Source organism: Physeter macrocephalus, chromosome 19 (assembly GCF_002837175.3).
Source record: "Physeter macrocephalus isolate SW-GA chromosome 19, ASM283717v5, whole genome shotgun sequence".
NCBI lineage: Eukaryota > Metazoa > Chordata > Mammalia > Artiodactyla > Physeteridae > Physeter > Physeter macrocephalus.
In genome coordinates, this window is record NC_041232.1 from 72,371,082 (window position 1) to 72,396,810 (window position 25,729).

General features: G+C 45.0%; 1 protein-coding gene across 1 annotated transcript; it reads left to right on the top strand.

Moving 5' to 3' along the window:
- Nucleotides 1–6,384: 6,384 nt before the first annotated feature.
- SEC11C (SEC11 homolog C, signal peptidase complex subunit) lies at nt 6,385–25,176 on the top strand. Its single transcript, XM_007129684.3, has 6 exons — nt 6,385–6,566; nt 15,357–15,466; nt 17,707–17,856; nt 22,428–22,547; nt 24,293–24,350; nt 24,976–25,176. The coding sequence occupies exons 1-6, from the start codon at nt 6,480–6,482 to the stop codon at nt 25,027–25,029; spliced, it is 579 nt and encodes a 192-aa protein (XP_007129746.1). The 5' UTR covers nt 6,385–6,479; the 3' UTR covers nt 25,030–25,176.
- The last annotated feature ends 553 nt before the right edge of the window (nt 25,177–25,729 follow it).

Consider the following 25,729-nt stretch of genomic DNA (forward strand, 5'->3'; position numbering starts at 1 on the left):
GATGCAGACTAGCTCTGAAAGAATGCAATTTCTGGTGTTTCTCTGCTCAGCCAGCTTACTCACATTGTTTCCATGCCATATCTCCTTAAAGCATAAAAATGGTCCCTCTGCATATGCAAAAGAACAAGCGGCTCATTCTCTGACCTGTGGATGGGCAGGTAACTGCTCCTGTACCTTAGATGGAGTGGGGGGAGTTTCCATTTCATCCACTAAACACGATTTCCTTTCATCCACTAATAAAAATAAGTCTAACAGATATCTCATGATCAGTTTCTAATGGGGTCTGCTCCAGTCCACTACAACAGAGAGGGAACTTTCACTTGCTGCTGTGAACAGGAGAATGAGTTTGGTTAAGCAAGATGGGGGATGTTTTCCAGAGGGGAGGGGAGGGGGGGTGATATTTTTATCAGGTGTGGAAGTGAGCCTATCAAGGCATTAACAAGGATGGAGGGCCTGCTGTGTACCTGAAGATGTGCTAATCCTTTTAAGATGGATTATTTGACTGAAAACCCAACCCAAAGTCACTGCTATAATTTCCATAATATAATTGAGGAAAGTGAGACTCAGAGAGGCGAAGTAACTTGCCCAAGGTCACACAGCTAGTAACTGACAGAGAAGGGTTTGAACAAGGGCCAGCTGATTCTTGGGCTTTTGCTCTTAATCCGAACTCAAACAAAGAATAGAAGGCCGTCCTTAGCGTAGTAGATTGCAGGCACCGAGAACAAAGATGGTCAAGTACAGATAGAGGCTGTGACCCATTGGGCAGCCCCATTCCACCTGATACCTGCCCCTTGGCTACAGGAATATCACCCTCACTGGGACTGGGACCTCATTTGGAATAAGGCTGGTGGCTCACTTGGGCACATGGGGCTGCTTCCAACACCTGTCGTGTGGCCTGGCTGAACGCTCAGGAGGGGAGGGGACCAAGTGGAGACTGGTGTCCATGCCCTGCCTCATCCCTGCCTTTGCCCTTTCTCTGCGTCCAGGCAGGTGGCATTACCCACCTCCTCTCTCCATTGTCTTGACCTTTCCCTGAGAAAGAGTTCTAGAAAAGTTCCTCTGATGGGCTAAACGTTTGCCTTAGGGTCAAGGCCTTCTTGTTTTTCACTTCCAGGGTCATTTGTCTGTTCAACAGCAGTGCACACGATATGGTGCTGGGACTGTCCCTGGGTTTCCTGACCTGCTGTTCCCGGGTCCTCAGGGATGTCTGGCCAGCCTCCTGTTTACCTGGGAATCGTGTTATCCTTCAACCCCTGACTGCCCTGCCTTCCTCCCCAATGTCCATATTCCTCTCAGGGTTCTGTTTTCACTTTCTGCCTGGTTTGCCTCAAACCCCCTCTTTCTCATGGATTCCTGGTTGTTAACCTGATTTGATCATTCCATCACTCATGGTGGGAGTCCTTCTAGAATCTGTAGACTGAGCGGGAGTATTGTAAACAGGGACTGGCACCCGTGCTGGGGTCAGACATGGGTAGACGGGTTGAAGGAGAGTCGAGCTTAGGTGGGAAAGGCCTTGGTCAGGAAGGAAATGTCAAGAATCAATGCTGAAATCTGAGCCAAAGAAATAGCAAAATCCCCAGCCCGAGAAAAACCTGAGACAAGAGCCAGCTGGGGCTGGTGTGGACGGAAGTGAGAAACCACGTGTGTTGAATCTGGATGAAATGGGGAGAGAGACATCTGCTGAGATTGGGTGGATTCGGAAGGCCTAAGGTGGTATTTAAAACCCGTCTTCTGGTTGGCCTGGCAGATCTCCTGTACGAGCAAATGCCTCTCATTCCAGACCATTCTGTGGGCCCCTGAAGACAGATCTGCCTTGGCTCCTCTTCCCAAGGCTCTTACAGGACCTGGCTCACCTGGGTCATCACTGAAAAAGGCAGCTGATTTGCATAATCACGGTCGACCTGATCCATGGAAAATAGTTTAGTTAAATTGTGTTAGAACTTGGATTCTTCTCCCCGGAAGGTCTTTGGGGTTACATGGATGGTTTGGCAGGAAAAACTTTGAATCATTGGGGGCCATGAATCTAAGAGCCCACCAAGCTCCAGAACCCACTGCGAGCCACGGAGTCCCAAAGCCTTGTGTTTGGGACCCTGGTTTGTCTTGACATTGTTCCTTCTCTTCCCTGCAGCCTCCTGCTCTCACTTTATGGCTGAATTGAGAGGCAGATGCCAGAACTTTGCTTAGTTTATGGGTGTTTTCACTAAGATGGCAAAAGTGAAAATATTTTTTCTCACGCCCTCTAGTTTGCATGTTTCTGAGGCAACATGCAAGGCACCAAAAGTACTTACTACTTTCTCGGATTTCCCTGGTGGTCTTGTGGTTAGGATTCTGGGCTTTCACTACCATGGCCCGGGGCCCGGGTTCAATCCCTGGTCGGGGAACTGAGATCCCACAACCTGCACGGTGCAGCCAAAAAAAAAACGTACTTACTACTACATGTTCATCAGCTCCAGCCAGTATAATTTTATCAATGTAATGGAACAATGTGATGTTTTTCAGAGTGTCATGGTGTGTCAAGAGTGTCAAGATCTCTGGAAACATTATGGCGGAGAGCAGGAAAGTTGACATAATTCCAAGGCAAGACTATACAGGTATACTGACGGCCTTGTCAGGTAAAAGCAAATTGCGTATGGTGGTCCTTACAAATTGGCATGGAAAAAAGACTTATTTAGGACAACAGCTGCATACCAAGTGCCAGGGGCTGTGTTGATTTGCTCATGGAAAAAGTCTGGGATAGCGGCTACAATTGGAGTCACCACCTGATTAAGTTTACAGTAGTCCATAGCCATTCTCCAAGATCCATGCAACTTCTTCTTTTTTTTCTTTTCTTATTTCTTTTTTTTTTAAATTTTTTTCTTGCTCTGCATGCAACTTCTGCACAGGCTGAACATGTGAGTTAATGGAGATGTGATGGATATCACCATCCCTGCATCTTTTAATCCTTTAATCGTGGCCTGGATCACTGTAACTCCCCCAGGGGTGGGATTTTGCTTCTGGTTTAGTATCTTGGTAGGGAGGGGGCATTCTTTGGCTTTTACTTAGCTCTTCCTACAATAATGGCCCTTACTGGATCGGAGAGAGAACGTGGGGATTCTGAGAGTGGGCAAGTATATCTATTCCAAATACACATCCAAGAACTGAGGAAATGGGCCACAGGTGAGTCCATACACCAACAAGTTCCACTGTGAGTCAAATTTGACCTAAGGCTTAGTCTATCACCTGATCACTATAAGCTCCTACTTTGACTTGTCACATTTTAGGTCTCTAGGAATATAAAGTCAATTCAGAGACAATGTAGAGTAATCTCCCAAAGACCTGGGTATTTCCTCTTCCTCAGTGTGCAGTCACTCCTGTAAATAGCCATAGGTCCTAGGCAAAGAGTTAAGATATATGCCACCTGATCGTGGAGAAGTTCTTTGAGGTGTGACAGACTGGGGCTGGGAAGGAGGAAGCTGGTACTGATGAGACTCCCTGGGAAGCTACACCCTGGAGTGCTACTTACACTTGCTAGGGAACCATCCTTTGTGGTGCTGAGGAGACTTGTTGGAGGCTGAGGATCACTGGGTGTCTCACATGTCACTGGAACAAATGTATAATGACATGTGTCCACCAGTATAGCATCAGACAAAGTAGTTTCACTGCCCTCTGTGCTCTGCCTATTCATTGTCACCACTAACCCCTGGCAACCATTGATCTTTTTCCTGTCTCCATAGTTTTGACTTTTCCAGAATGTCATATAGTGGGAATCATATCATATGCAGCCTTTTCAAATTGGCTTCTTTCACTTAGTAGAATGCATTTAAGTTTCCTTCATATCTTTTCATGTCTTGATAGCTCATCTCTTTTTAGCATTGAATAATATTCCACTGTCTGGATGTATCACAGTTTGTTTATCCATTTGACCACTGAAGGATATCTTGGTTGCTTCTCAGTTTGGACAATTATGAGTAAAGCTGCTATAAACATTCATGGGCAGGTTTTGTGTGGACATAGGTTTTCAACTCTTTTGGGTAAATACCAAGGAGCATGATTGCTGGATCTTATAGTTAAGACTATGTAAGAAATTAACAAACTGTCTTCCAAAGTGACTGTAACCAATGTAGTTTTTAGTTTATGGATGAAGAAAAGGGTTCATGGAAGTTAATCAACTAGTCCAAGATTGGAAGGTACCTGGGGATTTCCACTCCATGTCATTCTGCATTTTGCTCCTTACGCAGCGCTCAAAATATGCAGGAGCATGGAGGCAAAGTCTGAAGGATGTGCCTTAAGGGTATTGGATGGGTAAAACCTGGGCGCCACATTTGTTGGTCACAGTGATGTGAATTCTCACCCTTCTCCCGCAAACCTGCTCTGCCCATAGCTTTCCTCGCCTCAGTTGAGGGCAACTCTATCCTTCCAGTTCCTTGGGCTAAAAACCTTGGAGTCAGCCTTAACTTCTTTTCTTCTCTCATACTCTGTATCTGTTCTTTCAAAAAATCCTGAGGACTCTACCTTCAAAATATATCCAGAATCTGAACACATCTAAATACTTTCATTTCTACCATCTTGGTTCCAGCAACTGTTAGTGCTGGTTTTAATGATCACCCTATCTTCCTGATTGACTGATGACAATTTTATATTATACATCTGATGTTTGGAAAATTTTTATGCAGATTAGCTTCTGGCTCTATACCTTTCAAACCTTGTTTCTTTTCTATTATCCACATACTTCCAAGGTCAGGTGCTGTAGGAGACCCTTATATCAGGATACCACCTCTAGTGCAACTTTCTGCCACGATGTCGGGTGAATTGGTACAGCGGGTGGTAGTATTCCTAGAAGCCATTCCTACACAAGGATGGAAGGAAATAGCCATGAACCACAGAAATATATCTACTAAACCCAAACTAAATGTATCTCCAACTCAACTTCTCCTTAGCTGGATCCTCAAAATGTTCCTTGTCCCTCCAGCATGAAGAGAAGTATGATGGAGGGGAAGTTGGAATGCAAAGAAATGGGAATCAACCAATAGCAATTCAAATATCTTGCTTTTTTAATAATTAAAAAAATATTTATTTATTTATTTGGCTGCACCTGGTCTTAGTTGTGGCACATGGGATCTTCGTTGCCGTGTGCAGGACCTTTAGTTGCAGCATGTGGGACCTAGTTCCCAGACCACGGATCAAACCCGGGCCCCCTGCACTGGGAGTGCAGAGTCTTAACCACTGGACCACCAGGGAAGTCCCAAATATCTTGCTTTTTAAACTCTTACAAAACCATATGACCATTTTTCTTCAAGGCTTTGTAAGGGGCCTCTGCAAGTGAAGTGTCCTGAAGTGTACGTTTCAGTAGCTTCCAACCCGCGTCCCCTGCATCGGCAGGCGGACTCTCAACCACTGCGCCACCAGGGAAGCCCTTGTGGGTTATTTTAAATTGCCACCTGCTCCCTTCCTGCAGAGCTTCTCCTCTCTCTTATCTGCTTTTCCTACTTCCATAGCACCACCGCTCCTTAGGTACTGTATAATTTACTTATTTATTATGTTTCCCGCTGCTAGATGTTCACTGTTTCTTGTGTCTAGAATAGGGCCAGGTGCATAATAGATGCTCCAAAAAGATTTGTGAATAAATGAATGAAATAAATAATGCATAAATGAGTGAGTGAATAAACTAAATATAATCTAGGATCAGGATTACCATAATCCAGTATTTGGAAATTTAAAAATTTGAGTTCTATTCCAAACTCTGCCACTTTACCTTGACCATGTCATTTAACATTTCTGGGCTTCTGTTTCCTCGTGCATAAAATTAATTGGCTATTTTTTCATTCAATTAACATCCGTTGCGACACAGCTGTGATCAGAGGATACATCATTGTATTCTCTTGTTTCCTTGCTTTCAAATCCTGTTACTCTTGCAGAGCGCGGACCTCGGAGGCTTCAAAATTCCCGCCTCTCCCAGGCCCCGCCCACCCGCCCAGCCCATGTTTAGACTCCTCCCCTAGTCCGCACAGCCTGCCCCAGTGCAGAAGCCCCGCCTTCCCTAGTCGCAGTCATCCAATGGCCTAGATACACGGCTAGGTGAATACCAAGGGAGCTTTAGGTGTCCTCCTGGCGCCTGACCAGAGTCTTGGGGAACTCGGTTGCTCTTGAGTAGTCACTTCCCCGAGCTGGCCGAGCCATATGCAGCATCACCAGCTCCCCGAGGTTCCCTCGCAAGGGTCAGACGAGGCTCCCGAGCCCGGTCGCCCCGCTCTCTGGGAGCCCTGGGTCTTCACTGGACGAGGCTCTCGGCCCGCGGAATTCTGGGAGTGGTAGTTTTCTTCCTTCTGGTTCCTTCCAGGTACACTGGTGGCCAAGACTCGTAGGACTACGATTCCCAGACGCCCGAGTGAGTCTCAGGTCACGTGGCCGGCAAGGCCGTTGGGCGGGGGCCTGGCTGGTGCTCCGCAGCTGTCTGTGACGCCCGGAGCCCGCGGGCCGCTTCGGCCCCCAGAGAGCCCGGCATGGTACGCGCGGGCGCCGTGGGGTCGCATCTCCCTGCGTCCGGCTTGGACATCTTTGGGGATCTGAGGAAGATGAACAAGCGCCAGGTAACGGAGTCCCGCGTGGGGGGCGCGTCCGGGAGCCGCGACCGGCTGAGACAGCGGGGAGTCGGAGCTCCCCGGATGGGGCTCCCGCAAGGACAGCGCCCCGCGACTGGGGCCGGTGGCGACCCGAGGCTCCCGCCCTGGGCTGTCGGAGGCCCTGGGTTCAAATCCGCACAGACCCACGTGTGGGCACTTTCTTGCACTGACAAAAGCGCAATTAGGGGAGCGTGGCCCGGAAGAGGAAGAGAATAGGAACCCCGTCCTTTGGAGGTCGTGTGGTTGAGAAAGCGGGGCGAGATGACTCTACCGCGAGTGACAGCCTTCTGCACGTATTTGAAGGGCCATCCCGTGGAAAAGGGAACAGATTTCTCTGTGGGGTTTCTGAGGCCTGACGTCCTGAAGGAGGCTGCCCGCAGATGGAAGTGGCAGAAAGGCAGGCAAAAGGGGAGAACTTCCTAGCGATGGGAGCTGTCCAGTAATGCCTTCCGACGCGGTTTCTTCCCATCCCGGGGAGTGTTTTCCCGGCCAGGCGTCGGGACTAAATAAAACTCCTCGTGCGGGAGAGCTCACTGGTGGTGCTCCATCATTGTGGACTGAATCAGTGTTCCAAAAGGGATTCCAGATGCCTTCTCTAACTTCATTCTTGGATTCCGTGGTCTGGCAGCACCTTGAATATCGGAGGCAGCTAGCGTGGGGTCTTTGGGCGGCTGGAGTTGATTTCTCACCCCTCTGGGAGAGGGCCTCAGAAGAAGACTTCCTTTTTGCCTCCTTAGCCCGCCCCCGTCCCCCTCTCTCTTTCTTTTTTCCGAGTAGAATTTCAGACTAGTGCAGTAGCGTGGGGGAATTTGGTGACTTGAATCTCATGAACTGTGTTGAGAACCTGGTTGCTTCTAGGTGTGCATGTCAGTTGAGCTCCTGGGAATTTCTGTGATTAAGATGAGTTGTGGCAGCGATTATCACTAGCTGGAAAAACCAACAGCTAATGCCCTGAACATTGATGTGGTTTACAAGAAAATCCTCCAGGAAGTAGAGCTTTACTTAAAAAATCTAGACTTAATTGGGTAGGTTTTTAAAAATGTCTCTAAAATTGGTACCGATTACCGACTGCAGACTATCAGTGAACGCCTTCTGATGAATCTGTCAATCGCTAAGCCAGTTTGCCTTTTGAAAGCTCTGTATATTCCCACTCTCAGTGATAAGGCCCGTTAGTAGCTGGTTGCATTGTCTGTGTTTTGCTAGTCTTCTAATTAAAATTCAGAAGCTCAAATCTGCTGCCTCCTTGTACTTTTTTTTTTTTTTTAAAGCTTTGTCCTTTTGCTTTTTTCTTTTTCCCTCCACAATAGCATTCTATGACACCTTGTCAGGCATGCTCGCTCCACCAGTCTTGGAAGAGGGACCTCCTTTTTCTGCTGCCCTGGCTTACAGTTAATTAAGGAAAGAGCCACATGCAAAAACAAGGACTCTTTGTTTCTGCAGTGAGGAAGAGAGGAAGAAAAACAGCCACTGGCGTTTCTGCTGCTCTGTCAGCCACAATATCTGGTCTGAAACGTTTGTTTAAAACCCGGAGACATTGGCTCTTTCATCTTTGCTTGACAAAGACTGTGAGCTTGCTTCTAAACTCTGCTGGGATGATTAAGTGCCAAGCATACAGAGTTGGTAGGCAAAGATGAACAATAAGAAAAGGCACCAGTGAAATGTGGGGTGTATATTTCCAATCAGCTTGTCAGTAGTTCCATCAAAATTACATTTTCTAGATTCCAGGATTTCAGTCCTAGACTTAGATACTAGGTCCCTTAAAGATAGGGTGCTGGAAGGGTGATGTGTGGTTTTGCAGTTAGCTTGATTGTTAGGTTTCTATATAATTGGCTATCTCTTGAGCAAATAAATGTCTTGCTCAGAGAAGTTTTTTTTTTGAGGAATTGATTTTATTTCCTCTCAATGAATTTTTCAAGCATAGAAAATCACACTGGAAAATATATTCTCAGTACATGGTCTTTATTAGATAAGTGGCAATACTGTATTATTTTCTTTTATCAGGGTGGAGCCCGATGGTTTGAAAACGTGTATAAAGATGGCAATCTTTGTAGAAAACCATGCCTTGGGGCTTTCCTAATCAGAGCTGCAGTTCATAATGAAACAACAGTTCTTTACTAAATCCTTTAGGTCAAGCAGAGCAGGTGGCAAAGTTTTTGAACATGAACGCAGGTGAACAACTTCTGCTTCAGGCTGATGTGACTAGCAAGGCTGATTTTACTTTAAGCAACAGTTTAACATATTATAGCCCAACACTTGAACAATGTCCGTTTAGCACTCCAGTTTCCTTTTTTGCTCTCCTGCGAATTTAATTTAGTTTGATAATTTGCTATTGACACTTAAGCCAAGGAGTTAAAAAAATGGTATGTAACTTTAATTTTGAATTACATTTATTATCCTATTTTCATTTCTTACATCGAAATAATTTATTTTAATGCACCTTTTGTCCCCACTTTTGTAACCTTCACGATTACCTCAAATTACATACTTGCACACAGTTGTAATTTTAGCAAGAGACAGTTTTGAGCTTTGCTTTTCTTTCCTTCCTGTCATATCAGAATGTTTTCATGTTTTGTCACACTCTTCAAAATGATTATTTTAACGGCCTCTATCTTGTCAAATTGCTCTTCCTTTAAATACTTCCCTACCCCCTCCCAGATTTTGAAATTAATCTATGCTCATCATAGGAATTTTAAAGACTAGAGAGTAGTTTAAAGTAGTTTAATAAGACAGTCCAATCATTCATAATTCCACCATGCTAAGATAGACGCTTAGCCTATCGGGGGAGCTCCTTGTGTTTGCTTTATAAACTGTTTCACAGTTTGTGGAGATCCTACCGCAGCCTACATTTTTCGCTCAATATATCTTGAGTGTTTGATCCTGACATTCAAGTTCTTTATTCATTGTTTTAAATAGTGCAGTAATTTGCCGTTATCTACCCGGTCATTTCTCTGTTGTTGCTCATTTATTTCCCTTTCCCTTTAAAAATAAGACTGTGATAAGTATCTTTGGGCCCTAATTCCCTATCTGCCTTTAGGTTTAAACTGGTTTAAACTGAATTCCTAGAAGTAGGGTTACTGGGCCAAGAGCACCCTCTTGATACTAACGCTTGACACCAAATTGCTTTCAGAATGGTTGTATCAACTTGCAGCCCCACCACTTGCATATATGCTTGCCACGCTCTGAGTATTAGCATTAACAGACAGACACACACACACACACACACACACGAACAAGCAAAAAACCTTTACATTTACTAGGCCACAAAGGGGCAAGGGGGAGGCAGGATTTGGTTTAAACACTTTGTGTTTATGCGCCACTTGTGTTTCTTCTTTGGAATATTAATAGTTTTAAGCTTGTAATTCTTTTTTGTTGTTGCGATTTTAGTGTTTTTCTTACTACTAGTTTGCACGTGCCCACCGTGTATTTCTCACTATTTATTCAACAAACTGAATACTTACTTTTTCCCAGGCCTGTGTTGAACCCTGGGGACACAGCTGTGAACAAGGCTGAAATGATCCTTGCCTTTGTGGAGCTTACAGTTTAGTGTGAAAGAGGCATTACATAATTATATGCATAATTATCAAGGTGATGGATGGTATAAAGAAATACAGGATGCAGTGAGAATATATAGCAGGAGGACACAGGCTGGTCTATAGCAGAGGTTGGCAAACTCCAGCCCACTGCCTGTTTTTATAAATAAAGTTTTATTGGAACTCGGCCATGTTCATTCTTTTACGTATTGTCTGTAGCTGCCTTCCCACTACAATGGTAGAGTTGAGTCATTTCAACGGAGATGATAGGGCTCATAAACCTAAAATATGTATTACCTGGCCCTTTGCAGAAAGTTTGCTAACTCCTGGTCTAATGGTTCAGGGAGGGCTTCCCTTGGGAACTGATGTTTAAAGTAGGACTTAAAGGTGAGTGAGTGTTAGGTGTGCTAAGGAGCCTAAGGAGAGCCTTCTGGGCCGCGACAGTAGCCAGTGAAGGTCCTGGAGTGGAAAGGAGCAGGCGCTTTCTGAAGCACTGACAGGGCCCACCAGTGGAGCTGGAGTGCAGTGAGCTTTACTAGCTGACACTGGAGAGGAGAGGGCATATATCAGATAGGGACTTAGAGATCATATTCATGCATGGAGTGTGGGATGCAATCAAAGAGCCTTATGCAGGGCATGGAGATGACCCGATGACCAGAGGTGCATTTGAAAACCAGTGCTGAGCGTAGCGTGGAGAACGCGTCGGAAGATGCACGCGTGGCCATCGGGAGCCTGGTTAGGAGGCTCTCGCGGCGTCCGACGGGCTGTGCTGGTGACTTAGGTGAGCGTGGTGGCAGTGGAAGTGGAAGGAACTGAACAAATGCCAGGCATATTTAGAAGACAGAGAGGATAGAACGAATGGGAGGGGGGTGACTGCAGACAGCTGGGTCACTGACGGGAATGCCATGTATTGTGATGAGGTCACGTGCACTGAAGCGATCCTACCGCAGCCTACATTTTTCGCTCAATATATCTTGAGTGTTTGATCCTGACATTCAAGTTCTTTATTCATTGTTTTAAATAGTGCAGTAATTTGCCGTTATCTACCCGGTCATTTCTCTGTTGTTGCTCATTTATTTCCCTTTCCCTTTAAAAATAAGACTGTGATAAGTATCTTTGGGCCCTAATTCCCTATCTGCCTTTAGGTTTAAACTGGTTTAAACTGAATTCCTAGAAGTAGGGTTACTGGGCCAAGAGCACCCTCTTGATACTAACGCTTGACACCAAATTGCTTTCAGAATGGTTGTATCAACTTGCAGCCCCACCACTTGCATATATGCTTGCCACGCTCTGAGTATTAGCATTAACAGACAGACACACACACACACACACACACACGAACAAGCAAAAAACCTTTACATTTACTAGGCCACAAAGGGGCAAGGGGGAGGCAGGATTTGGTTTAAACACTTTGTGTTTATGCGCCACTTGTGTTTCTTCTTTGGAATATTAATAGTTTTAAGCTTGTAATTCTTTTTTGTTGTTGCGATTTTAGTGTTTTTCTTACTACTAGTTTGCACGTGCCCACCGTGTATTTCTCACTATTTATTCAACAAACTGAATACTTACTTTTTCCCAGGCCTGTGTTGAACCCTGGGGACACAGCTGTGAACAAGGCTGAAATGATCCTTGCCTTTGTGGAGCTTACAGTTTAGTGTGAAAGAGGCATTACATAATTATATGCATAATTATCAAGGTGATGGATGGTATAAAGAAATACAGGATGCAGTGAGAATATATAGCAGGAGGACACAGGCTGGTCTATAGCAGAGGTTGGCAAACTCCAGCCCACTGCCTGTTTTTATAAATAAAGTTTTATTGGAACTCGGCCATGTTCATTCTTTTACGTATTGTCTGTAGCTGCCTTCCCACTACAATGGTAGAGTTGAGTCATTTCAACGGAGATGATAGGGCGCATAAACCTAAAATATGTATTACCTGGCCCTTTGCAGAAAGTTTGCTAACTCCTGGTCTAATGGTTCAGGGAGGGCTTCCCTTGGGAACTGATGTTTAAAGTAGGACTTAAAGGTGAGTGAGTGTTAGGTGTGCTAAGGAGCCTAAGGAGAGCCTTCTGGGCCGCGACAGTAGCCAGTGAAGGTCCTGGAGTGGAAAGGAGCAGGCGCTTTCTGAAGCACTGACAGGGCCCACCAGTGGAGCTGGAGTGCAGTGAGCTTTACTAGCTGACACTGGAGAGGAGAGGGCATATATCAGATAGGGACTTAGAGATCATATTCATGCATGGAGTGTGGGATGCAATCAAAGAGCCTTATGCAGGGCATGGAGATGACCCGATGACCAGAGGTGCATTTGAAAACCAGTGCTGAGCGTAGCGTGGAGAACGCGTCGGAAGATGCACGCGTGGCCATCGGGAGCCTGGTTAGGAGGCTCTCGCGGCGTCCGACGGGCTGTGCTGGTGACTTAGGTGAGCGTGGTGGCAGTGGAAGTGGAAGGAACTGAACAAATGCCAGGCATATTTAGAAGACAGAGAGGATAGAACGAATGGGAGGGGGGTGACTGCAGACAGCTGGGTCACTGACGGGAATGCCATGTATTGAGATGAGGTCATGAGCACTGAAGCCTTTTTGGAGAAGGTAAGTTCGGTTTTGACCATGTTGGGTTGGAGCTGCCTTTACAGACATCCAAGTGAGACTGTCAGGGAGGCAGTTGGAAATCTCAGTATTGGAAGCAGTTAGCATGATGGTGCCAGTGCCGGCATTTGAAGGTCCAGTTGGAGGAGGAGGAACTGGCAGGAAGATTAGAAAGAAAGTGGTTAGAGGGTGGACAGTGTGCCATCCAGGAAGCCAGGGGCGGAGAGTTTGTAGAAGTGATCATCTGTGTTGACAGCTGCCGAAAGGTCAGCAAGGCGAGGGCTGACAGTTGTCCGTTGGATTTAGTGAGCATGTGACTGGGTGTGTAGGCTGCGGGGTGACTGTAGATGGTGAGGAAGGGGAGAAACCTGGGGTAGGAGCTCCTGAGGTTTGGCTGTGAAGAGAGAGTGTAGAAGCCTACGGAGGATGTGAGGTGGCAGGAGGATGTGAGGTGGGAGAGACTGAAGCCCCGGGGAGGGAGAAGGGGTAGAACAGTGGTCCAGCCTCTGTGCATCAGGACCACCTGGGAGCCGTTTGAGAAACAGGGATGCCAGCACCCCTCCCTCCCGTTGATTCCATCGGTCTTGGATGGAGACCAGGTATACCATGTTCCAAAGGCTCCCCAGGGGATTCTAATGTGCAGCCAAGGTTGAGAACTAATGGTAGAGAACAGCGGTTCTCAGACTGTGGTCCCTGGATCGGCAGCTTCAGGATCACCTGGGAACTTGTTTGAAATGCAAATTCTCAGGCCTCCTCACGTGGGGCTGCTGGTGCACGCTGAAGTTTGAGAACCGCCGCTGTAAAGGCTGGTCTACACTTTCAGAAGTCAGAACCGTGTAAATCCACCGGCCACATGCCTCCTGGGCCTTCCTGAGTGTCTTCAGCCCCCATTTCTCCAGGCCTTGTGCATTTTTAAGACTGTTTGAAACTATATTTCAACTGTGCTTAAAACTGCATTTTAAACTGTATTTGATCCTCAAAAAGAGTCCATAACCCTGCATTCTGTCTCAGTTAAAATTATATTTGGATATTTGAGGAAAACAGTCCTGTCCAGAGCCATGTGATCTGAGTCCTAGTTCCTAACTCACTCCCAAAGGATATTCCGCAAAGCTGGCAGATAGTTAAGGCGGGATCTAACCTATCTAATCTCACTTGCTCTGAGACACCACTAAAATGTATATAGTAAAGGGATTTTAAAATGTCATCAGTTACCTCAAGATAGGAAGCCCAGAAAGGGAAACAAGAGCAAGCAAATACCAGAAGCTGGAAAACAGAGGGGCGGCAACTGACAGCTGGAACCCGCCGTGCGGAGACGCGGAGGAATAAGTCTCCGCTGCTTATGCTGCAGACGCCTCCCGAGACTCAAGCGCTGGCAGTGCCAGGTGTCTCCAGAAGGGGCGGGAGGGGTGACGGGGAGGTGGGGCTAGAATGAATGAGATGGGCAGAAAAGCCGAGAAGCAGTTAGAGCCCAAGCTGTCCTCTCCGACTCTACTCAGAGGTTTCCCCTCGCGGCTAGAGGTCTGGAAGCTTCTTCTCTGGAGGGGTAGACAGAAGGTCTTGGTGTAGGGCGGCTGCCGGGCCTCGTGGGAGCTGCACACTGCATGCCGAGGGTGGAGAGACGGAAGTGGGTGCTGGAGGCCGCTGGAGGGCGGGAGTCCGGCCGTGTAGGTGAACACACGGGCCAGAAGAGCAGGCTCACGTGTCCGGGTGGAGGGGCTACTTGAGCTAGAGACGTGGTGGGGGATTTCAGGGCCAGGTATGCTGCTGAGAGTGGGCGGCTCAGGTGGCGGGAGAGGGTCGTTGGAGGCCAGGAGGTCCAGGAATTGAGACACCAGCGTGTTGGGTGGGCCATCCACGCTCTTCAGATCACCCAGAGCAACTGCAGGAGGCAGGCCGAGGCAGGTGCCACAGTCGGAGCCGCCCTGGAGCGCAGTGAGGGCGGGCAGCCCTGTGGGCCCTAGCTCCGTGGTCTCCGGGGGAGCGAGGGCGGCTTAGAACTACATGCGGACTCGGGTGGCCTTCCTGCCGTGCTCCTAACCAAGTATTTGATGCTCATCATTTAAAACATTTATGAAAACCCTGAACATCTAGGTGTTTACAGTTTCTGTTCACTTTTGAATTGTAATTTCCGGTGCAGAATGACCTCATGTAGGACGGAGTGCTGTAAGACTAGGATTCTGCACCTTCATTTGGGACCCTTCTGGCCGCGGGGCTGAGGAGTGTTCTAGGTGAGCTGCGGGCATGTCGGGGCTCTCAGGTTAGACCTACGCCCTCTGCACTAGAGCGGGAGGCCAAGCCATAGAACCTGAGTGGTGGGTCCCCTCAAGGTTGAAGGTTCTGGGGGATTCTGGAGAGGTAGGAAGAGTCGTACCGAGGCCTTAACAAAGCAGGTCCCACAGATGGCTCTGGTTTTTTTTTTTTTTTTTTTCCTTCTCTGTCATGGAAGGAGAGAAGATACATGGGCATTCCATGGTCAGAAGTTGAAATTCTACCTAATTTTGTAGCTTGGGTGAACTAGTTTCATGTCCTAAAATAACAGCTTTTTTTTTTTTTTTTTTTAAACAAGCACATCTCCAGCTTTGGGTTAGTGAATATTCTGTCACCGGTTCTTACTTTTGGTTTGGCATTTTTCGTTCCAGCTCTATTACCAGGTCTTAAACTTTGCCATGATTGTGTCTTCTGCGCTCATGATCTGGAAAGGCCTGATCGTCCTCACTGGCAGCGAGAGCCCCATCGTGGTGGTGCTGAGGTGGGTCCCGCCGGCCGCCCTGCTGCTGCAGGAGCAGCGTGGACAACCCAAACTCGGTGTTTTAATGGGATAAAGTTTTAGAGTTTTCTTTATTGATATCTGTTTCGGGAAGGTTTCACTTTTTTTGGCTTTTGTTGAAAAATCTTTTTCAGTAGACAGTTGAGGCCTTTCATCATGTTGATGCTTGTGGTTCAGTGCAATGTGATTTACTTTCATGTTTTAATGTTTTAATCCATGTTAAATGACATTTTAATAAGATAGTAATAATGCATTATTTGTGTACACATTGATTTTTTTTTTTTTTTTTTTTGGCGGTACGCGGGCCTCTCACTGCCGTGGTCTCTCCCGTTGCGGAGCACGGGCTCCGGACGCGCAGGCCCAGCGGCCGCGGCTCACGGGCCCAGCCGCTCCGCGGCACGTGGGATCTTCCCGGACCGGGGCACGAACCCGCGTCCCCTGCATCGGCAGGCGGACTCTCAACCACTGCGCCACCAGGGAAGCCCTGATTTTTAAACATAACTAATTTAAAGCTCTTACTTGGTTCTCTTTGTCCCGTGTGCGCAGGGAGTCTGTGCCCAGCATGGGGTCTGGTGTTTTCTCAAGTTGCTTCAGCAGCGCTGTGGTAGCTGACTCCTCTCTTCTCAAGACTTTTACTCTTAGAAAGCACAGCGTATTCATCTTAGAAAAGTTTATACTTTAACTTCGCAGAGCCATGAAGTCATCCAAGGAGAGAAACTTAACAGTCAACTTGAAATTAAATAGCATGTTGGTGAGCCATTGGGTGCTTGGAGATGCTCTGCTCACTGTGCCTTAGATCGTTTGAGTCTCCCTGCAGTGGGAGTGGAGCCCCGTTGTCCCGCAGCGGGAGCAGCGGGCTGTAGCAGTGACGCGGGCGGGGTCACCGCTGGCCGGAGCAGGAGAACCAGCACGCAGGCTTCTTGGCCCCCAAGCCAGTGCCCTTCCCCTCCTCTGGGCCCCGCCGTCACGGGATGCGGCAGCAGCTCTGGCCCGCGCTTCACCAGGCCGCCCTTCTGTGGCTGGCCAAGGGGCCTGCTTCTAGAGATGCAGCATTTTCATAAACTTAGGAGCCTGAGGATGGCATAGTTCACACACAGAGCTGAGGGGGCCTCTAATTCACTGGTGTTTACACTGTGCTCCAGGGGTGCCCGAGGGTCCAGGTGGATGGGTTGGGAGGGAGAAGGTGACCAAGCTCACGGACTATAGACACCTTAGCCTTGCTTCGGTTGTGACAGCTCCACTTTTATGTACTTTATGTGACTATACTTTACCTGGCAAGATTTCATTTGAAGGAAGGATTTTAAGGCTTTTGAAAAAAAGAAAAAAATTAAACCCCTCAAATTCAGATGGGCCCTGTCACTCAACAAATGTGGAAGCTGAGGTCCAGCAAGGCAAGTCGCCTGCATCTCACAGTTACTTTCGGCAGAGCCAGAACTCGGTCCGAGGTGTTCCGGCCCTTCTTCAATCACACAGACACACTTGCTTGCGTGCAGAGATTGTTGTGAAATTGCAGTACACGGGGACTTTTTTTTTAAAAGCATCCTTTACAATTCTAAAGCAATTTGGTTTGTCAGCATAAACTGTTGATATCGCGAGGGATGTGTGACCTTGGGGAACACTGACCTTGGAGGAATCCCTGGCCCTTGAGGAAAACAAGTGTAGGTTGTTATTAGTGAAACATTTTAAAGGACTACCTTCCTAATGGGGCATGATAATGACTCTTGCTGCCAAACTGCTGTGCACTCATCCTGCCTCTGAGACTTGTTCAGGGAGTTTTTTTTTTTAAAACTGCTGTCCTTGTTATCACAGACTGAGATGGTTTTCTAGAAACTTCTTCCCACTGCATGTCTTCAGGAATTTTGTCAAAGGAGTAAAGATGAAGCAGTAGATGAAAAAATTATCCTAAGCATTTTAGCCATCATTGGCTTTTACTTCAAAGAGTCCACATTTTTCTTAGTTCTTTTTCTACCTAATACAAACTGCAGAGGGACCCGCTAGTGCCCTTCTCATACTTAAATCCAAGAAGAAATCGCTCCCTTTCTCATCATTATCACCTTGAGCAGTCAGAAGGAAATTGCTGTGGTTTGTTTTATAGCTCATAGAACTGCTTGACTGTTGATGAAAGTTGATATTCTAAGTGGTATGTTTGTTGTATTCTTTATGGGTTGAAATGTTCACCTGGTGTGAACATAATTCTGATGTGACTTTGTGTTTCTTTCCAGTGGCAGCATGGAGCCAGCCTTCCACAGGGGCGACCTTCTGTTCCTAACAAATTTCCGAGAAGACCCGATTAGAGCTGGTGAAATCGTTGTTTTTAAAGTCGAAGGCCGAGACATTCCAATAGTTCACAGAGTAATCAAAGTTCATGAAAAGTAAAGAGGCTTTACTTCTCTTTGGTTTGGTTTTGTAGACAAAACTGTGGACAGTTTGAATGGTTGATTAGAAAGTAGCAGAAACACTGGATTATGTTCCTAGTTTTGCCATTTAGTAATTGGGTGACTTTGGACCTGCTACTCTCCGGACGCGCAGGCCCAGCGGCCGCGGCTCACGGGCCCAGCCGCTCCGCGGCACGTGGGATCTTCCCGGACCGGGGCACGAACCCGCGTCCCCTGCATCGGCAGGCGGATTCTCAACCACTGCGCCACCAGGGAAGCCCTGATTTTTAAACATAACTAATTTAAAGCTCTTACTTGGTTCTCTTTGTCCCGTGTGCGCAGGGAGTCTGTGCCCAGCATGGGGTCTGGTGTTTTCTCAAGTTGCTTCAGCAGCGCTGTGGTAGCTGACTCCTCTCTTCTCAAGACTTTTACTCTTAGAAAGCACAGCGTATTCATCTTAGAAAAGTTTATACTTTAACTTCGCAGAGCCATGAAGTCATCCAAGGAGAGAAACTTAACAGTCAACTTGAAATTAAATAGCATGTTGGTGAGCCATTGGGTGCTTGGAGATGCTCTGCTCACTGTGCCTTAGATCGTTTGAGTCTCCCTGCAGTGGGAGTGGAGCCCCGTTGTCCCGCAGCGGGAGCAGCGGGCTGTAGCAGTGACGCGGGCGGGGTCACCGCTGGCCGGAGCAGGAGAACCAGCACGCAGGCTTCTTGGCCCCCAAGCCAGTGCCCTTCCCCTCCTCTGGGCCCCGCCGTCACGGGATGCGGCAGCAGCTCTGGCCCGCGCTTCACCAGGCCGCCCTTCTGTGGCTGGCCAAGGGGCCTGCTTCTAGAGATGCAGCATTTTCATAAACTTAGGAGCCTGAGGATGGCATAGTTCACACACAGAGCTGAGGGGGCCTCTAATTCACTGGTGTTTACACTGTGCTCCAGGGGTGCCCGAGGGTCCAGGTGGATGGGTTGGGAGGGAGAAGGTGACCAAGCTCACGGACTATAGACACCTTAGCCTTGCTTCAGTTGTGACAGCTCCACTTTTATGTACTTTATGTGACTATACTTTACCTGGCAAGATTTCATTTGAAGGAAGGATTTTAAGGCTTTTGAAAAAAAGAAAAAAATTAAACCCCTCAAATTCAGATGGGCCCTGTCACTCAACAAATGTGGAAGCTGAGGTCCAGCAAGGCAAGTCGCCTGCATCTCACAGTTACTTTCGGCAGAGCCAGAACTCGGTCCGAGGTGTTCCGGCCCTTCTTCAATCACACAGACACACTTGCTTGCGTGCAGAGATTGTTGTGAAATTGCAGTACACGGGGACTTTTTTTTTAAAAGCATCCTTTACAATTCTAAAGCAATTTGGTTTGTCAGCATAAACTGTTGATATCGCGAGGGATGTGTGACCTTGGGGAACACTGACCTTGGAGGAATCCCTGGCCCTTGAGGAAAACAAGTGTAGGTTGTTATTAGTGAAACATTTCAAAGGACTACCTTCCTAATGGGGCATGATAATGACTCTTGCTGCCAAACTGCTGTGTACTCATCCTGCCTCTGAGACTTGTTCAGGGAGTTTTTTTTTTTAAAACTGCTGTCCTTGTTATCACAGACTGAGATGGTTTTCTAGAAACTTCTTCCCACTGCATGTCTTCAGGAATTTTGTCAAAGGAGTAAAGATGAAGCAGTAGATGAAAAAATTATCCTAAGCATTTTAGCCATCATTGGCTTTTACTTCAAAGAGTCCACATTTTTCTTAGTTCTTTTTCTACCTAATACAAACTGCAGAGGGACCCGCTAGTGCCCTTCTCATACTTAAATCCAAGAAGAAATCGCTCCCTTTCTCATCATTATCACCTTGAGCAGTCAGAAGGAAATTGCTGTGGTTTGTTTTATAGCTCATAGAACTGCTTGACTGTTGATGAAAGTTGATATTCTAAGTGGTATGTTTGTTGTATTCTTTATGGGTTGAAATGTTCACCTGGTGTGAACATAATTCTGATGTGACTTTGTGTTTCTTTCCAGTGGCAGCATGGAGCCAGCCTTCCACAGGGGCGACCTTCTGTTCCTAACAAATTTCCGAGAAGACCCGATTAGAGCTGGTGAAATCGTTGTTTTTAAAGTCGAAGGCCGAGACATTCCAATAGTTCACAGAGTAATCAAAGTTCATGAAAAGTAAAGAGGCTTTACTTCTCTTTGGTTTGGTTTTGTAGACAAAACTGTGGACAGTTTGAATGGTTGATTAGAAAGTAGCAGAAACACTGGATTATGTTCCTAGTTTTGCCATTTAGTAATTGGGTGACTTTGGACCTGCTACTTAACTGAGTCTGTAAGATGGAAATAATACTTTACCCACGGTAACTCACAGGGTGATTAGGTGAATGAAATGAACTGATGTTTACTAAAGCACTTGAAAAACTTGAATTGCTGCACAATGTACACTGGAATGTATTCTTGCAGAATATTAGTTATTTGAAGGAGTCTCAAAGAAAATCAAATCTCATGGTAATTGAGGATAATTTTCATAAGAGAATTATCTTCTGAAATGCAGAAAGCTACCTGTTTCTCAATGTCACTTTGGACAAGCTGGCATTCTCAGCAGTAATACTAGCCCTGGATGAATAAAAATTCCTTTCGCCATCTCTTCCCATGATTTGATCATTGCATATCCTGCATTAATTCTCCCCGCCACAAATGGCTTTGCCTTTTCCTTAAATGCCAGTGATGACTTATTAAAACACTTCTGGGGAACCAGAAACAATGACTTCTAGCTCAAACATATTAAGTTTCCTTGAGAGAGGACAGTCACGTGATTAGCGAAAACGTTACATATGTGGTTATTCATTTACCTTTATGCAGCTTAATATAGCATTTTACCTGCATGAGTTATGGGATTCAAGTTAGGTGTATATATATATTTGTATTTTTAAAATAATGGAGCATTGCTCATCCTCTGTGTGTGTGTGTTTGTGTCTGTGTGTCTAACTATTTGTACATTTCTGGTATGAGATTCTCATTCCATTCACTGCTTCCAGGTGTTCCCCAAAGATTTTTTTTTTTTTTTTTTTTTTTTTGCGGTACGCGAGCCTCTCACTGTTGTGGCCTCTCCCGTTGCGGAGCACAGGCTCCGGACGCGCAGGCTCAGCGGCCATGGCTCACGGGCCCAGCCGCTCCGCGGCACGTGGGATCTTCCCGGACCGGGGCACGAACCCGCGTCCCCCGCATCGGCAGGCGGACTCTCAACCACTGCGCCACCAGGGAAGCCCCCCAAAGATGTTTGATACTAAAAATATTCACTTCATTTTACTCTAAACATTAGAATGATGTTTCAGTTTATGTTAATACACTGGTACTGCACTAACATTACCTTGTTAGTAGTTAGTAGTACTTGTTAACTTACTGATGAAGAAATATGCTCAGTCATGATGCGACAGAACTCTCACCTGATTTTAAAACAATTTCCAAAGATGGGAAATTGTGCATTTCCTGTAGAGCTGCACTAGCCAATGAGTTTGCCGCCAGCAATATATGGTTACTGAGCACTTGAAATGTAACTAGTGTGAAATATACACAAGATTTCAAAGACTTAGTACCAAAAAAAGACAGAGAATATCTCAATAATAATTTTAGATTGATTATATGTTGAAGGAATACTTTTGATATATTGAGTTAAATAAAATATATTATTAAAATTAAAAAAAGATGAGAAATTGTTCAAGTTAAGGAAATAATGATGCTTTGCTGTAATTTTCATGAATTGTGAGAGATGGCCTGGGTTTTTCTACTCGTAATTTATTTTATTACCATGGCTGCAAATCAGCTCGCTCTTTTTGGCGTGGTTTCAAATCTTTGTGGGCTTATAATATTTTATCAAATTATTTAGTGCATTTTCTCATTTGTCTTATTGAAAAAAGACCCTCTTTATAGCTCTGTAAGGCTATAATATTGTGTTTCTAGTATCCAGGCTGTGTAAGCACCAGTTTACAATGTTTAAAATGAATCCCCCCTGTCTCTTTAACACAGTGGTTTTATGCCGTTTGTAATTCCTGTTTGTTTGCAAACTGGATTGTAATCCACTTTGCTCTGTGGTGAAGGAAATAAGGCATTAACACATCCCACATTTGGTAAGGAAAAATAAGCTTGAGGAGAGCTAAGAGCACATTTGTGTTTGAATTACCTTGTGCTCAAATCTGTGTAATCTGGGACCAAGTTCATGTGTCGAGTGAAGAGGAATATAATCTGTGTTAACCATTTGGTCCATGGGGCTGAAGAATGGATGGAAACAGGTGCTGGAGCTAACCATTGCCTTCCTGGTGCCCTTGTGCTTCGCCATGCTTTTTGGTTATCAGGGTAACTTAAGTGTTTTAGAATTTAAGTCTACAAAATTGTCATTAGATTTGTGCTTTAGTTGAATGGTTGTCCGCCAGCAAGCATCTTAGACCAAGAAAGATCAAGTTATCTTTGACTGCTTTTCTCAATGCCCGTATCTGCCTGTAAAGTGTTGGCCAAGCTAATACTTTTCTAACGATGCTGTGCTGAAAATAATTTTTGAAAGGACATTGTTTTGCTTTCCAGAGATAATGGAGACATCAAATTTCTGACTAAAGGAGATAATAATGAAGTTGACGATAGAGGCTTGTACAAAGAAGGCCAGAACTGGCTCGAAAAGAAGGATGTGGTGGGGAGAGCCAGAGGGTGAGTGAGGATTAACTTTTAAGTTATGCAGAAGATTCAGAAACCAGAAAAATATTTAGAAACAAAGAAACCAAGGTTAATAGAATTATTCATTACAAAGATTATACATCAGGAGAGTTGTAAGCAGTTTTACTTTGTACTGTAAAGACTAAACAAAATTCAGAACTTCCTAAGGACCTAAAATCTAAAGCTAAATGCAAGTATGCTATCTATATCATGGGTTTAATTCTATTTTTGAAATAAATCCTCACCTAGAGATTATTTATAGATTTTAAGTAACAATTATAAGAAATCCTTTCAGAAATAACTACTGTGTAACACTGTGATGAATATTCTAGATATTCCTTGTACCTATATAGATGTGTGTATGCATATGTAATATATAATTTTACATAGAAGAGTTTTATTTTTTCACCCAACAGAAAGTTGCAGATAGCCTTCTGTGTCAAATCTACACCTGTATCTTTTTAAACGACTGCATGGTGTTCCTCTGGGAGTCATAACTGATTTCACTAGTCCTCTTTTGGTCAATATTTAGATTATCTCCTGGTTTTTACTACTAAGAAAAGTTCTGTGATAAAATTTGTAATCTCATCTTTGCATAATTGTTCCAGCCATGAGTTCTGCTTCTGATTGACACAGCAGAGAGTCTGTCCTGTTATTAAATACCAAAAAAGGAGATTCTCCCCCTCTCTTGGTGACCCTTTTTATACTTAACCCTTGCTAGAAAGGTCTCCTTTTATTGAAATCCCACCAGCTGTGTAGGCCGGAGAGCCCGGTGGCCACGCTCTGAGATACGGCTTTACTCATCAGCTCGTAGTTTGAGGCCTCCTTCTGTCCCTTTTCTGCCTCTTCTCCCCTTTTAACCGTTTCTGCTCTATCGCAATTCCAGCTGAATATCTGCAGGGAGATGAGAGGGACCTGCAGCGGCCAGTGCTGTATTTTTAGACACTCCGGTGAGAGGCTTTGTATAAGTGAGAGGCTGCTGCTGATTTTCACGCAGGCTGGAGGGTACTAAGGGCGCGGTTCCCTGTTTCCTATCAGTGACATGGTTGAGACTTGGGTCAAACTGATTCCATGTTGACATTCATTTTGTCAGCGCAATCATTGGCTGCTTTAGCCTGGCTTATTCTCTCTGGCATCATAATCATGTTTGGGTGTAAATTACGGGAGTCACATTTGTGTTCACTGCCCAGCTGACTTCTTTGTTACATCTGAAAAGTGCTGTGCAATGAAAATGATGAAGGATTCCTTCAGTTGCAGACTATTAGGTTGGCCAAAAAGTTTGTTCGGGTTTCCCCGTAAGCTCTAAACCCAAACGAACTTTTCGGCCAATCCAGTAATTATTCATGTGCTTTCAAAGCTCTCTCTCACAGCAGTTTATATATAGGCTATCTGAATCTTACATCTCTACTAAGAAAAATTAAGAACTCGATTTGCCCTTTCTGTTGTACAAGTGGCTCAACTAATTATTTTCATTCTGTTAGGGTGAAATGCAGCAAGTGAAGACAAGTAGCATCTCTAGATCCTAATTTGCCTCCTTAGAAAGTTGTCCTGGCTGTTAGCGCTGATGCTTTTTACTAATAAAACCTTCTGAGACAGGAGTGAATATTGTTTTTATGGCCCCAGTCAGTGTTGTTCCCAAGGAAGACTTTTTCCTGTGCTGATTTATAGTGTTTTCAAGTATTGCTATCATTATATTACAAACACTTTTTACACTTCTGGCTTTTTATCCCACAATTTAGGTTTTTACCATATGTTGGTATGGTCACCATAATAATGAACGACTATCCAAAATTCAAGGTAGGAATTTATATGTACGTCTTTATTTTTCAAGAAAATATTGGCGCTTTTACACATGCAACTGTAAAGATGCAGTCTGTTAAGAATGTTTTGCTAGCTAATTCTTCTGCAGGGTATTTGTAGTTAATTACAAATTAATATACTCATTTAAATGATCAATTTTAAATTATTGAAATTAATTATTGAAAGTAAGTACTTCCACCTTTTATGTTTATATAGTGTGTTCTAAAATGGCACCTATATATTTTTTGCTTTTTATTATGGAAATCTTTAAACATACGAAAAAAGTCGTACAATAAGCTCAGTAATGCTTATCTCCCAACCTGAACAAAAATAGTATCCATATTTTTTTTTAATCACTTTAAACACAGTAGGAAACCTACACATGAATGAGTAGTACATTAGCAATGTTTGTTGGGTGTGTGATTCTTGGTCCATCGATATATTTGGGGGTTTTAACCGTTACGTGTTATTGAACAGCTCATTTGGAGAACAGAGCATGTGGAAGAGGTCATCTTTTGATCCTGTCCTCAGTCCAGTATTGACCAGGCTTTATCTGAATACATTTATAGACCAAATTTATTTGTAGTCCTCACGGTAATTTTCCACTGTGTTTTCTTTGCAGTACGCTCTTTTGGCTGTAATGGGTGCATATGTGTTACTAAAACGTGAATCCTAAAATGAAAGGCAATTCCTGGGACCAGACAGAAATAAATTCTGTTGAAAAAGAGAAAAGCTAATATATTTGAAATGTTCCACTTTCTGTATAAAAGGAAACAATGTGGAGACATTTTTGTCTTGTTTGAATAAACGATTCATTAGTGAAGATTGTTTTCTTTTGTGGGCTCTGATCTGGATGTGCTCAATCTCTCTGCTTCTCGTGGTAATCGTTCTAAACCAGGCTGGAGGGTCTGCAGCACTTCAAGAATCAGGCAGGCGTCTCTGGGCCTGGCCTGCTGGTGGGATAATGCATAGTCCAAACGTGACATAGTTGTAACACCTGAGTTTCAAAAATAAAATTCTTCTCATAGCATTTCCAGGGGAAACAGACAGGCTCGTAAAAGAAAATGATTTCTTATTTATTGAAGTGTAGTCTGATAAATGAATAAAACCTAAAACCTTTTGAGAAGGACAGGTGTGATCTGCTTTGTTCTTGTGGTCTGGTATGTCTTGAGATGGTTGGATAAATTATTTGAAAAGTGATAAATTATAACAACAGTGCGTACTCCTTTGACAAACTGCACAAAGCACAGAAGGGTAGGAGGGCTGTGTCCTTTCTCCCCCTCAAGTCTCCCTGTCCATTTCCCAGGGATCTCCACTGTTAGTTTAGTTTTGTTATCTTTGCACTATGCGCAGTCCTGAATATAAAATAGTCCCTC